Source organism: Brienomyrus brachyistius, chromosome 7, assembly GCF_023856365.1.
Source record: "Brienomyrus brachyistius isolate T26 chromosome 7, BBRACH_0.4, whole genome shotgun sequence".
In the NCBI taxonomy this organism is placed as follows: domain Eukaryota; kingdom Metazoa; phylum Chordata; class Actinopteri; order Osteoglossiformes; family Mormyridae; genus Brienomyrus; species Brienomyrus brachyistius.
The window spans coordinates 19,527,368-19,542,205 of NC_064539.1; the positions used below are offsets into that span (position 1 = coordinate 19,527,368).

The 14,838-nt window shown below is 40.0% G+C and overlaps 1 protein-coding gene across 2 annotated transcripts in view; it reads right to left on the reverse strand.

Annotated features, from left to right (window-relative positions):
* Window positions 1-157: 157 nt before the first annotated feature.
* Window positions 158-14,838, reverse strand: part of aff1 (AF4/FMR2 family, member 1) — a 31,426-nt gene continuing 16,745 nt past the window's right edge. Inside the window, exons 4-19 of one of the 2 annotated variants that reach the window (XM_049020061.1) lie at window positions 14,061-14,099; window positions 13,817-13,900; window positions 12,915-12,951; window positions 12,474-12,519; window positions 10,343-10,505; window positions 9,677-10,159; window positions 8,829-8,923; window positions 8,291-8,513; window positions 7,366-7,457; window positions 7,166-7,229; window positions 6,923-7,059; window positions 5,489-5,560; window positions 5,225-5,318; window positions 4,253-4,296; window positions 3,825-4,015; window positions 158-3,483 (exon numbers count right to left, since the gene is read on the reverse strand). In XM_049020061.1, the coding sequence (XP_048876018.1) occupies window positions 3,368-3,483; window positions 3,825-4,015; window positions 4,253-4,296; window positions 5,225-5,318; window positions 5,489-5,560; window positions 6,923-7,059; window positions 7,166-7,229; window positions 7,366-7,457; window positions 8,291-8,513; window positions 8,829-8,923; window positions 9,677-10,159; window positions 10,343-10,505; window positions 12,474-12,519; window positions 12,915-12,951; window positions 13,817-13,900; window positions 14,061-14,099 (1,980 nt within the window). In that variant the 3' untranslated portion in view covers window positions 158-3,367. Of the gene's footprint in view, window positions 3,484-3,824; window positions 4,016-4,252; window positions 4,297-5,224; window positions 5,319-5,488; window positions 5,561-6,922; window positions 7,060-7,165; window positions 7,230-7,365; window positions 7,458-8,290; window positions 8,514-8,828; window positions 8,924-9,283; window positions 10,160-10,342; window positions 10,506-12,473; window positions 12,520-12,914; window positions 12,952-13,816; window positions 13,901-14,060; window positions 14,100-14,838 lie in introns of both variants that reach the window. The other variant, XM_049020060.1, reaches the window with a different exon arrangement.

Genomic DNA, 14,838 nt, shown 5'->3' on the forward strand with positions numbered 1-14,838 from the left:
ACTTGACACCTTCTTTGACAGATTTCAGAAGAATCCTCAAGCATGTCGGAATTATCCAAAATGGTGATTATTTTAAACTATGTGTTGCAAATATGTTTTGACAATGATACACAATTTTAAATTTGAGTACAAAAAGTAATTTTACAAATTCACAGGGTGGCATATGTCATCTTAATTTTATTGCTTCTTTGAGTATATATTACATGGCAAATTATCAGTCACCAATTTTTGCCCACAGTCATTTGTGGAGGAGTGTGACTGAGCCTAAAAAGAAATCTCAATGTCAACCAGTCTTTCCTTAGAAATTCTTATACAATCCAGTTCAAACTATTTACATGTTCACAAAGTTCAGAAAACTACAATTCTGCACAACTAAACAGAGGACTACATGATTTCAAAATATCTAAAAAGGAATTTGCATAGAAGAAATATGAAAAACAGCATTTTAAAGATCACATTTTATATAGTACGTTATCCTCCTCAAAAACCCTGAAACAGCATGTAACAGAGTACAAAAAATATTTTAATACAAATACAGAATACTACCAAGTACCAAACAGGGTACATCTTTAGCCATTTACTTCACTTGCCGAGTTGCCATTCTGCATACAGCTAATGAAGCAGGGAAATACTCTGCCTTGTCATTCTACAAGTTCAGAATTTAAAAGAAATAGTAAATCTGAAATAAGTCAATAAAACTGACCAACCAGCATGCCACAGTACCACTGTCCTCCTCCATACTACATACCAAAGTACTGATATCCAGAATCCCCTTCTGCGCATCATTGCAGCTAAGTAACAATGTATTTTCTTGGGAAGATCATTTTCAATAAGCCATCGAGGGCTCAATATTTCTTAAAACAACACAACTGATCAGATACAATTAAAATTAAATACATTTAAAAAAGGACTATAAGGCAGTCTTCATTAAATTATGTCGCAGAAACAACAGAAATAATCGTACTTGCTGGATCCTCTGTACAAGCTTCTTTGAAATATTAAAGTTAACTTCAACATAGTATTGAAACTAATTGAGATAATATGGGCGCTTTCTATACAAAAACACACAGAGGTGGACATTTCAGGTTCTAAAAGTAAAAATCTAGACCAAGATTTTGTTTCCACAAACCAGTTGAGTACACTGTGACTCTGACTCTTTATACTCAACTGGTTGGTTATAACAGAATCTTGGCCTGGATTTTTACTTTCTGGACCTGGAATCTCCACCTCTGAATACTAGGGGCAATAAAACCGCTGCAAATTGCATAAGAATTCCAGCAATGGATGCTTTATAATAGTAAAGTCGTGTCACTTGACAGCACGTAAACACGAATTGGTAACAAACCTGTTAATGTTCAGCAAACGGTCAGAATTTTGGACCTTTGAAATCATCTTAACTGCTCGACAAACAATTCAGCACAAAATAAAATGCAGATATCACCACATATCAAAGCGAGTGTGTGCAAACGGACACAGCTGTGAGAGAGGAATGACACTCGAAAGCAAAGTGGTCAGTTATGCCAACACGATTAACCAGCATCATTTAACTATCAACACCTCCGAAGTCTCACTCAGTTAAGAGCTACACAGCACAGCAAATTTCAAATACAGACAACTTGTTCTAAAATGTATTTAGGATGCAATTGGCAATTTCACTTTAAATAAAAGGACTACCACGATGATTTTAGTAGTGCTGTGTTCCAGTAATGCTTTTTGTGAGATGTCATGCTTAGTAATAGCATCCACAATCTGGTGGACTTGCACATAGGATATACAGCTAGAAAAGGACAGCAGGCACAAGTATATCTTGCTCACCATGGAAATATCATGAAAACACCACGAAAAAGCTCCATAATCATAACTAAACATGCAGTCTGGCTGAAACTTTCCAAAACATCCCTTAGACTTCTAGTTTTCAAGCACTACCTAATGCTTTTCACAGGGTAGATCTTTTAAAGGAGCAATTCTGGCTCATTGATATATACAGTCCATCCAGATTTTAACCCAAGGCACTCATTCATTTACCTAAATAAATGTTCACTACCAAAAAGAAAAAGGAAAAACAGCAAGACATCTGTGATAAAACTACGGTTCCTAAACAATCAAGAACCAAGTGTCACTATCCTACCATCAGAAGTTGGCATCACATACAAATCACTCCCATTTATATCTAATATCTGGCATTCTATTATCACTGAGGTAGGAATATTTACGTCAAGACAAGGACTTCATGGTCACTCGAACGAATGGTGTGCAATTTCTACTTTATTGCAGTTCACTTTTTGATCAATCACTTGATAAAAAAAAAAAAAAAAACATCTTTCCCAAGTGGATGAGCAAGGTACACACTCACCACATCCGACTACCTCCGTATCTATAATATAAATGCTGACAACTCCATGGACTTAGCTTTTCCTGATCACTCTGTCTCAAGGAAAATCAAAACACTCCATTATTCCATTGGATAAATTCTCCATAATCTGGTTTGGCATAAATTAAACACAGCAATTAAAAATACCATAACAAAAGTCTTTACCTTGACTTCTCTTTGATTATCGGACTTTTATCCAATTAATGATACATAATTTCCAGATTCATAATTCTTTTGGATTTAATGGTAGCATATTCCACATCCCCCCCCCCCATTTCGTCATACATTCATTACTAAAAACCACCTGAATGGAGGGCAAAATTCAAGAACGGTTTTGCTGGGTTTAAGCATTTTAATATAATCTCCAGTTTATCAAAAATCGATCATCTCATGAAAAAATATATTAATAGCGATTATAATAAACAAGAATAAATAAACACCAAATAAATCCTCAGAGCCTGGCAATAACGCAGGAAAATATTGGCACCCAAAAAAGCTTGAATGTGGGGAAGAAAGCCTCCCACCCCTTATCGCAACCAGCGTTCCCCACTTCGGCATACGCTACAAGACAGCATATCTAAGTAGCTTCTGCATTGGGTATGTTTATCCTGTTTTTTTAGGAGGGGGGGGTGGGATATCCAAGAACCTCCAGCTCCTACATTTATCCCTCTAATAACAGAAGTATATCTAAAGAACTGGACTTAGCTGAAGACCACGTACATTTATCACCCGTGGTTGTTTTTCAATAACAGGTGTGATTTCAAGAGCAGAGATTTGCTTAAGACTTCAAATGAGGCTCTTTGGTAGTTACAGAGGGTCCCAACACAACATTCATCGTGCAGGGAGATTATAGCGAAAAAATGCTGGGGGGCGGGGGGGGGGGGGGGGGGGGGGGGGGGGCGGCACAAGTATCAGAATTACTGTGTTCCTGAAGTGGTCCAGATGGAACTCACTACTTTAAGTGGTAAGCTGGGGGTGGCGAGAGAGGCTGATGTATTAGCTGGTACTGAGCCTGAGCCAGTGCAGACCCTGCCGGGTGTGATGCACCAGCAGGCTCATGCTGGAGGTCAGGGTCAGCGGACCCAGGGCAGCATCCAGGTCCTCCAGCAAGCCTGACAAGGGAAGAAGGAAATCCTCAGGTCGTCAGTGTCAAACAGTGTGGGAGACCAGCTGTTTACCAGCATTGACAAAAGTGCTAAATAGTCAGAAAATGTGTCAATAAGTTACAGGACTCTTCTTAGCTAAAGTCATATAGGTCAAGGGTCTGTACGATACATGAGGGGAGGGGCAATTAAAATGTCAACTGCTTCCAAAGAGGGACATGACAGGAAAATATATATCAGGTTTGAGAACCACTGCCACGGCTGATTTATAGCGCCATCTAGTGGTAAGAGTCCGAGTAAGAAATAAAACATCAATTCCATATAACAGATATACAAAAGCAAAGGCTTACCACTGCCTCTCTTTGCCAGGGCCTCAGCCTGCTCCCAGGTGTCATGGGCATTGAGAAAGTGGGCTGTGATGTTAACATAGGATGCTGCCACCTGCTGGACGACCGGGGGAATGGCAATAGAGCCAGGAGAACTGAAATTCCCTGAACTGCCTGGAGATGGGGTTGGTGACATTGAAGGGGTGCCCATACTTCTGGTAGAAGAAAAAAAAAAAAGAGAGAAAAGGTGGGAGGACCAAGAAAAAGCAACAGAGATTGAGAAGCAGAGTGGATTGGAGGAAAACTGGTGGAGGTTCAGTATGCATTAACATTGTAGGCTAATACACACAACGGTGGAGGTATGTAGGAGGAGAAAGTGGAAATTCTCAATATCAGAGGAGCATATGAAATACAGGCTGAGCATTCATCATGGCAAAGGGAAATGCACTTACTTGGAGACACAGGGCGAGGGGGCTTTTGCAAATTTTGAAGAACCCTGCAGGTACAGAGAAAAAAAACCTAGTTAATCTTTCTCACGTACCAAGAATCAGTCAGGCTAAAATATCGAGGCTGCTTCTTTAGCATGTCTGACTGCACATGCTCCAGCTACATCCTCACATCAGTGTAAAGCACCGAGGTCAGTCTGCCGATCGTTACCACAGATCTGAAACAGCGTACCATCAACAATGTCGGACACACTTTAGGCTTTACCTACCGTCTGCAACATGAGTGCTAAAATGTCTTTCTATTAATTACGATTCATAAAAATATGTACAAGTGACTACTTTAGCCACGCATTTGTCATCCATTTCAGATGAACAACATAGTACTACAATCGAAAGAACAACTCTGCAGTTGACAACAATACAACTATAATACTACCCCATGGTTCAAACTCCACATGAGATTTTTTGTACTTTTGATTTTTCTCCTCTTATACTAGACTATAAGCAGTAGTGTTGCATTTCAAATTGTATTTTGTGGCATTCCCTTACGTTTGTGTTTTCCCAAGAGCCTTTAAAATAAGCATTTCATCATGTAGTCCATGAATATACCTGCTAACTCAAAACATTAGCACATAACTGTCAAAAAAAGCGTATACAGATAACACAAAATTGTTTAAATTCAATCATGTTCAATGTTTTCCAAATTAGGTGATCATTATTCAATAATGACCGACTCAAATTTGAAGTCATTTGTTATGTGTTACGCGAAAGGAGGCAAACAAACTCGGAGGAAAGCAGTGAACTCTTAACGTGACTAAGGGAAATTAAATTACGAGGAGCTACTGACTAGCTTTGTGTCATTAATACCTCTACTACCCTTTCATGGGACAATCTACATGCATACACTCTGTAAGTGTCCCCATTTTTAAATACATCATTACATTACTAAGCAGTACATTATGTGGGGCATGAACAAACCTTAAAATGTTCTGTAAGAGTTCTTGAATATTTGAGTGCCGTGTCCCGCTTGTGCCGAAACATCGCCATCTGCAGAAGCGACTGACATCGCAAACTGAGGGTACAGACAACATTACTGGCTTCTAACTTGGTCTTCCAGGTCGAACAATTTATGTGCTTCAAGTATTAATTCACAGAACGTGAACACCACTGCAAACTGTAATGCTGTCTAACAAAAATTGTGTGTATTAGCCTACAATGTTAATTTTTTGTACTGATACGCACCATAAAACTGTAAAGTCTCTCTCTGAGGCAGGGCCAGCTGGATCTAGACAGCTCCTCAGCTTTAGTATAAATCTGCAAAAAAAAAAAAAAAAAAAAAAAAAAAAAACATTTTCCCCATTGTGAATTTGTTTTTCATACTAAATAATATAAAAACAGAGAATGATACAAAACAAATTTAATATGACTAGAGTTTAGAGTCGACCCATACTACCAAATGTCAGTTATACACATTTTGTTGGCGAAAAAAAAAAGTTTTAGCCAGAAATGTAGGACAACACTTGACTAAAAACATGCCTGCAAGTGATTTATAAACACATGCAGTCATAAAGCAATATAAACTATAAATATTTATCAAAATGCTATAAATATATATAAGGCATATCACATTATAGCCATGTGTATTATGCATTATGAATGCTTTATGAAGGTCTCATCTATAATGCACTATAGATACCTTCATAATGCATTATAGTGGTCGGCATAAGTATTAAGGATACTGCTTTGTACTGCATAATGAAGGTATCTATAGTGCATTATAGATGAGAGTTTCATAAGGCAGTCATACTGCATGATAATATGGCTATAATGTGTTATGCCTTTTTAGAAATATTTACAGCCATGTTAATGCTTTATGAATCCCTTTAAATACATTATGCATGTGTTTATAAACTGCTAAAAACGTGGCCTTAAGTACAACCAAATGTAGTAATTGCAGAAAACCTCAATAGAACTGATGGCATTTGTGTGGCACTTGTTTTGTTTTCATTGTACAGATCAAAAGCCTAAGCGCCACATACATCTTGGACGTCCTGAAAAGGCCCCCCACTTAATCCCCCAGTGTGGTTTAAGGCACAGAGGAAGAGGGGAGCATATCATGCAGAGGTAACATAGGGACACATGGATTCATGGGAAGTTAGAGAGCAGAGTCCCTAGCATGTGGGATTGTGGCCGGGTACTGAACCAAATATAGCGGATCTCTGCGCGCAAACCTGCCCTGCATCTGTTTATACAGAAGCGATGACGGATAAGAAGCTTCTAGGATGTCCTCCCTGCCAATCCACTTCAGGAGCCCCTGTAAGTGAGATTTCTCACCTTGCCTCTGATATGGACTAACTATGGATTTCCTCACCACTGGTTACACATTATACAGACACCTGCTTTTCAGGTCTCATCATAGAATGATCAAGGCGCCTTGTAAACAGTAAAGCGCACACAACTCACTTCTTGCTCACTTCTGTGTCTACACCAGTAAATTCCAACAGCATGATAATTTGTTTTTTTTTGCCTTTTCAATGATGCAACTGAACTTCAGCTTCCTTCTTGGGAAGATTTCACGTGCATAGATATGATCCAGTACAGCATGACCGAGATGGCGTTTTGCCTTAGTCTGAAAGCAGAAGGAAAATCTCAAGGCTGAAAGAGTTGACTTCCTACCTGATCAAGTCCACAGTCTCTGAGAACATGGTATATGCAGACTTCGGGGTCTGGGGGTCCGTTTCCATGGCAATTGCACTTTCAACAAAGGACATGGCCGCATCCAAATAGTTGAAAGCCTTTCCAACCTTGTCCATCTTAATGGTGAGGCGGGGGAGGGTGACAAAGAACACTGAGTTTCACATGGTTTTCCAGGCTGCTCACCACCGGGGGGGGGGCACTCCTCCCAGCGAGGTAACATACCGTAGCGTCCGCTTTGTGCTTTAGTTTCTTCGCTTCCTTCATGTGATACTCGACAGGGTACTGCCTGCAACGGAGAGGAAATCAGAGACCCCATAACCACAAGCCAACAGAATCAGGCAGCTAAAACAAACACCGCATTGTTCTGAATCCTAAGCTGCAGCCGTGATATTAGAAACTTTAACGAAGCATACGAGTCCTACCTGTCCTGAAACTTCAGTAGGGGCCGACGTGGGGGAGGCGTTCTTGTTGGCTGGGCCGTCACTGGACAACTCAAGCTGTTCTCTGTGACTTTCTGTCAATCACATGCTAATAGTCATATTAAAAGTGTCATGCTAATGTCAGGATAACTAAGCATGTAATTATTAATATACAACTTTTTATGTCCCTCTTGGAACTTGATTTAATTGAAAATCAGATATGCATATTTTATATGCTTATCTACTCTGCTACAGCATCCAGTGGATTGAACAGAATAAGAATTTCACTGTGTGTTGCATACATGACTGCAATGATTGATTTAAATTCTGAAGATAATTTTCAGTAGATAAATCTGGTGGTTTTGACTCGCCGCTGGTATCCTCTCACACAAATCGATTGAGTGTTTCAAACTCAAATTTTCTCATTTAAAATGCTTTTTTTTGCCTATTGTGCACACCCCTGCCAAATTACAAAAGAGGGTTTGTGTCAATACGTCACAATAAGGGTTTATAAGGCTTCAACTGAACTCAGAATCAAACAAAACATCAAGCTGCTGAGGTAAGCATACACCACCCCCAAGACTTCTAGTAAAAACTGACATATGAATGAAGAAGCAGGTTACTTCCTTCCTTTAAACACGAGAGAAACAGGAGTTTTTCCAGGATTAAAAATAAGTTTTACGGCTTGAGTATGAGTAGGGAAAAACATGAAGTAAAAGGAACTATAAAGGGCAGCTTCTCTGAAGTTTCACTTTTCCAAAAGGAAACCTGGTCCTTCTTTAAGACACCTCTACCTCTAACTTTTGAAGGGGGAAAAAACACAGAGAGCCCCAGGAACATGCTTCTGTGCCAAGATCTCTCAATACAGTGGATGGTAGATGCATGAGATCCTCGGCAGCTAGACCCGGAGAGTGCCCGCAGCACACACCTTGCTGTGCTTGTTCTGCTCTGCATCTACGTTCTTCTCCTTCTTCTTCTTGTGCTTGGCCGGGGGCTGGCTGCTCTCCTGGGGCACACCTGCGTTGCCCAGGCCACCACTTCCCCGCTTGCCCTTTGGCTCTTCTTTCAGGTCTTGAGGAGCAGCCTCTACTAGGGACGGCTTCCCTTTTTTCACTTTCTTCTTCTTCTCCTGCTCCGCGCTCTTGGGAACTCTGTTCACAATGAGATACGCCTAAGTTCAAGTGCAGTAACGCACAGGAGGCAGTTACGTTTATTTATTTATTTTCATATTTTGGTGTATGGAGTGTTTTAATGAGAACAATTCAGCAGTATTAAAAAGTAGCAGGGAAAAAAAAACTGAACTCCAAACAGAAAACTCAATGGAACTTCTCTATGACATCAATTATGATAAAACTCCTAATTAATTCATATGCAGACACATGGCGAATATGAAAACCAGGGAGTTACAGAGTCAGGGAGGATGATAAACTAAGAGGAACGGTTGTAAAGCGAGTCTGATTACTTACTTGGCTGAATTCGAGGCATGACCTGAGGAAAGCAGCTTGACGACTTCATCAAGTTTATGTTTCTTTCTTGGTATGACTTCTTCATGCTTTTCTGCCTGCAAAAGAACGCAGATTGATTCATTTCCTGGTAGCCTCAAAATAAAAAAAAACATGCTTATCTCAAATACTCAGACAACACAAACTATTAGTGCTGAATATGTGACGGGCCCATGAAAATGGGAGTTCCGTGAAACAGTGGGATGTCACTAAATTGTGTGCACAGTAGTGCTCGACAGCATTCTACGCCTAAGTGCATACGATATCTCAGCTAGGCAAGGTGACCCGCAACCAGCTTCGTCATGCTATGGATTACACTGAGTTTGTATGTGATCTGACGGGATATGGTTTGTAACAGTTTTATGTAGTGATAAATTATGACGCTTGACTAGTGATCAGTACAACATAAGCCAACCCACTGGTCTCTTTTTGGATTCTTTGCAAGGAATCCCATCAGCTTCTCTCTTCTTTGTCTTCTGCTTTTTCTTTTTGGGCACAGGAGTATTGGCTGGCTCACTGGGGGAATTAGGGACAGGATAGGTCCCTGGTCGGGGGAGCCTAGAGAGCAGACTGAGCTCAATCTTCACTATCAGAGAACAAAGGGAATCCTGTGAGTCCCTTCGCAGAAGCGCCTGCTCGCCCTCTCCTAGAGGGTGACGGCTCTCGGATTTCTTTCGGTCCTTCTGAACTTTCCCCAAGCTGGGCCCGTTTGAACGCACCGGTAGAGTTTGCTCTAGGCTTGGCGGTCTGTCTGCCTTCACCTCCATCTTTCCTTCCGGTTTTAAAATTGCCTTTGGAATGGACTGTTTCACCTTTTTTTTCGAGCTGTGTTTATCGGCCTTCTTGCCATCTGTTGTAGGTTGAGACTTCTCGGGTATGCTCTTCTTTTTGATCTTTCGTCCATCTGTGTGAGCCTTGCTCTTGTCACGCCGAGGTACTTCCGCCCTCAGCTGTGCATGGACGACCTCAGAACATGGGGCCTTGTTTGCCTTCGATGGACGCTTAGTCCCCACAGTCTTTCGCTGATTTTCAGCTTGTACAGAAGATTTTTGGGGACTAGGCTCACAGGCCAAGGTCTCCTGCACCACCTTGCCATCATTTTTCATGTACTCAGAATGCACAGTAGTAGCCTGGGAAATGCAGTCATTCTGGTAATTATCTTCCTCTTGCTGCTTACTGATCACCGGGCTGAAGCGCTGCGATTGACCAGCCAGGCTCTCTGCGGCTGAATTTTGCTGGTTGACTTTGACCAACCAGTTGTCCAGCTGCCACTTATTTGCAACAGATGAATCATCCTGTAACGAAAAGGAACGTGCATATTCAAATGACAAAATGATGATACGTTGACAAACACGACCATTCAACTCTGCCATTTCATCTGAACCAAAGAACAAGTGTGATACTGATGTGGTTGTTCGAATACCAAAAATATCAAGAGGGCAATCAGGGGATTCTGATGAAACCAAACAGAGCCGTACCTTGGATACAGATGGGGTGTTGCGCTTCAGATGGGGAAGTTCCTCTTTGTCGCTCTCGCTGCTGTCACTGTCTGACTCAGATCCTGAAGTGCTTTCAGAATCAGTGGAATTGGAGGATTCACCACCACTGGAATGTGTCAACAGCACACTGCCCTTGGTGCCCCTGGAAATTTTATTAAATAATAAAATAAAATTATGGGCTGTACCTAGTGATTAAAGTACTATAACTGCTGCAGCTGAAAGAAAGCCAAAAAAACTTAATGCAAGTCAGTTTCTAATTCAGTTTGTCAGTTTTTATTTTATAATGCTATAAAATGATGAGTAGCCAATTAAAAATATCTAATAAACAATGTCGGGGCCATTCCTGAATGCATTCATCAATTCCAATCCAAATAAGGAAATGGAACTGGACTTGGAAAAAAAAAAAAAAACTATAGGGAAGAGAATTGGAATTGAATTGGAATTTCACGGAGATTTAAATTCCACCTCCAGTTCCATTTCCTGGCTGCTTTGGTAGCAGTCAGCTGGTATTGTGTCTGATGAAGTGGACAACACAGTCACCAGATCTCAGCCCTACAGAGCCGTTATGGAAGCAGCTGGACCAAATGGTATGCAAGAGCAGCCCATCAAGCCAATCCAACTTGTGGGAGATGCATCCAGAAGCGCGGGGTGAAATCTCGTCAGATTACCTTAAACTGACATCTAGAATGGCCAAGGTCTACAAGATTAATTGCTGCAAATGGAGGACTCTGACAAAAGCAAAGTTAAAGAACACAATTATTTTAATTTCAAAAATAATTATTTCCAACTATGTCAAAGAATATTTCCTATTTATTGAGCTATATCTACTATTGAAAATCATTGTATTTATGTTTTCATAGACAACAAGGACGTTTCTAAGTGACCCCAAACTTTTGAACAGTGGTGAATTAATTTATTGCAGCCTACGTTAGCTACATCTTCAGGGCAACAACGTCTACGGCATGTATTATATATGAATTTTTAAAAAATAACTTACCATTATGAACTATAAGACTTACTTATTACTGAGTGGAATTTTACCTATTAAAATGGAACTGTATTCATCCGCACTAATTTGTTTTATGTTTTATTTTATGATTATACAATCGTTATCTAGGGACCAGCGGTAGCCAATTCAGAGAGCAGCCACATAAAACAAACTCTGTGGGCATTTATTACGCAGCAATATTTTCATACTGTATGAATGATCTGGGTGTGACAGGACAGTGTTAAGGACACTGAAATCAACATCCTAGCTTAAGATGCATTTCGCAGTCAGATCGCATTATGAGTGCTGAGGCAAGTTTTGGTCTTGCTGGATTTAGATTTTTTTTGTAATTAGATTATCCCACGTTAGGGTGAAAAAAAACATAAGTAATGCGATGTCTTTTTGCCTTTCAATTTTGTACCTCACAAAGATATGGAAGGTCAGAAATTTCCACTGATATATCATAAGGGAACTAAATATTTTGACAATGACCACCGGCCTCAATCCGGTATGCATAGCGAATCAAAGAACATACTAGAAAACGGAGACAAATGCAGACTATTACAAAAAAAAAGATATAAGAAACCATGGTGCTGCATTTCATTTCTGGCACTTTACAATTCTGAGGGACTGGATAAAATTATGCATTGGAACTAAGAAAAGTAGAGCGAATTTACGACTTGCTAAGTGCACACAGAATGAAGTACTGTAATACCTTGTTTTGAGAAACACAATATTAAGACATACCCGGTTAAAAATGCCAGGCTGATCTAAGGTCACCTTCAAGCAAACATCAAAGATCAATGAATGAGTATAGAGAGGAACATCTACAGTGAGCAAGTAGGATGTTCGTTCACTCCATTCCCTTCTTCCAGCAGCCCTACATAACTGTTAAAAGCAACGATCAGCTACAAACTAATAAAATTTTTATATCTCTCTACAAGATACCATAAAATGATATATGGACATTACATAAGGACAATAAACCACACTCAAATCCTAATGAGTGCTTTCACTTCCCACAAGACTACTTTGGTCTATCATGTTGTTTTTTATCTGAAGAGGACAGAACTTATATAAAAGTGAAACAAGTTTTGCAAAAATGAAGAATGTTATACTTACAAAGATCCCTGATGACAGAGGACTTTCGCAGATTCATACTGATCTTCTGAAAGGTGGGGGGAGGGTATGCTGGTTAAACTGGGCTGACAATGAGCTAAAGGCAGTGTGTCTTAAAGAAACAATTGCTTCTTCTAGCAAGAGCTAGAAGGTTACAGGGTGTCAGGTTCTCTAACATCCAACTGCAGTTAACTTTGAAACACAATTTCCTTTGATGTTAAAAGCCCACAAGTGGGGCGGTGCGTCTTCCTTCTCCACTGAAATGTAACAAGAACTGACACCACTACTTCAGCAGGTCTGTGCTGACAGAGCCGGCGAACAGCTAGTATTACCCAATAAACTTTGCCTTCAGAGCAAACTTTTGTAGAAGTTCTCTCCCAGCACGGATCCCCACAAAGCACTCTAATTACAAAACAAAGCCTTATATACACAAGTGTCACTCACTTTGTCCTGAAATCCCACAGTTGACAATTTGTGATTCCTGCACAGGGAAGAGAAATAATTTAATGGCTTTTGCAAGCTGTACCTTGGACATTCAGTATGTTATATAAATATCAAGGACAAAGCAATATTTTGTTATGGATTACCTTTTAAGAATTAATATATTTGGGAAAATGTAGCAAAATGGATGTATGATCCATAGACTTTCTCTAATACTGAATAGGTGGGTGAATGTGCTTGTTTGAATGTTAAAATTGTCTAAATCGAAGTTCCTCAGCCCTCATCGTGGATAAGTGATGTGAAGGATTTTTCAGCACACTGCACATCTAACTGTGACAGCCTGATGGAATATATCAAAGAAAAAAAGTTATTGAAATTAGTCCAGTGTTTGGCCAAAATCAGGTTAAAACAGAAATCTTTCAAGACAGAGGTTACTCAGTTTGCAAAGCAAACAGGAAAAGTTCACTGAAAGTTCTGCATGTATTCAAATGTGATTCAAAGGTGTGAAACTGGAACCAAATAAGTGTGATGCATTGAATTAAAAACAAATAAAACAACTATTTCATTATCAACTCTGCTGACACACTTTCTTGTTTTGAGCCATACCCCTGTTAAAGCGTAAAATGTTTAAAATGTTTTTCACTTCTGCATAATACACTGTATATCATGGGAACAAGAACAGGCATAAAACACTGAACAAGAACATAAACATATCACAGATGCATTATGGGACATTTATATAATAAAAATAATGAAAATCATCCACATGGTATTTGATTTGAGAAAAGTGAAATGGAACTTTGTGTGGCATACATGTAAAAGACAAATCAAGTAGGGACTCATCCATCCATCCATCCATCCATCCATCCAGCTGGGTGTCGTGATAAATGGAGAAGCAGTCTCACCTTGGGCAGAGGGAATTTGGGAGGTTCAGGCATATTCGGCGTGTGAATAGCAGTAAGTGGTGGAGGCCACGTGTGGGTCATTTCCTAGGAACAACCAATTTAAAATCAAAGTGTAAGAACACAAGTCGGCGCCATTCAAAGTCAAAAGTACTAACTCATTTGAATAACTCAAAGAACCTATCACAAAAAAAAATAAGCTAGGTAAATAATTAGAATTCGATGAATGGTAATACAGCACACTTACCCTAAGGATATCTTCAACACAGTGTACATCACTTGTGGTCTAAAGGGGAGACAATTAAAACTATATGTGAGCTTAAGGAGTCATTGAGGATAAATGCAGAAACATACTTCAGAGGAAATGTATCCGTTGTGGCAAAGAAAGACATGGCGTTCTTGGATGGTAATGATAAAAAACCACCGGCCAGACAGAAACAATAAAACCTAGAGTGGGAGAAAACACAGCCCAGTACAGAAGGAAGGCCGAAGCCCAGTATGCATTAAGACTGGATACGGTCAAACCTGAGACAAAAGAAATAAATGAATAGATGGATGGATGAATAACAACAAAAATTACCTAAATGAATACTAGAACTGGCAGGAAGAAAGACAATACCAAGCATGTGCTTCGCATTACTGTTCACCTAAAGTCAAGCTTGCAATCAAGCTGAAGGCTGCATTGGAAGAGACCCTGATAACATTCGGCTTTGCCACACCGACATGACGTCCCTGACGTTTTGCTGAAGGCAGCCTGCTGAAGCAGACCACAGAAGATGCCAGGAAGAATGCTATTAGAAGACTCTGCTTGTTCAAGGGAAACTTTAATAATTTAATACTAAAAGCCTAGAAGCCTAGCGGAGAGTAAGACAGCTAGTGCACCACGAATATTCACCTGGAGCAGCTTTTTTCCAAGCTAGTGCAACACTGCACACATTATGCATTTTCCACATTTCAAACATCTGTTTGTGTGTAACTGCAAAGACCAAAAGGAGCATGCAGCTCTTAAATCCCTTCTGTATTGC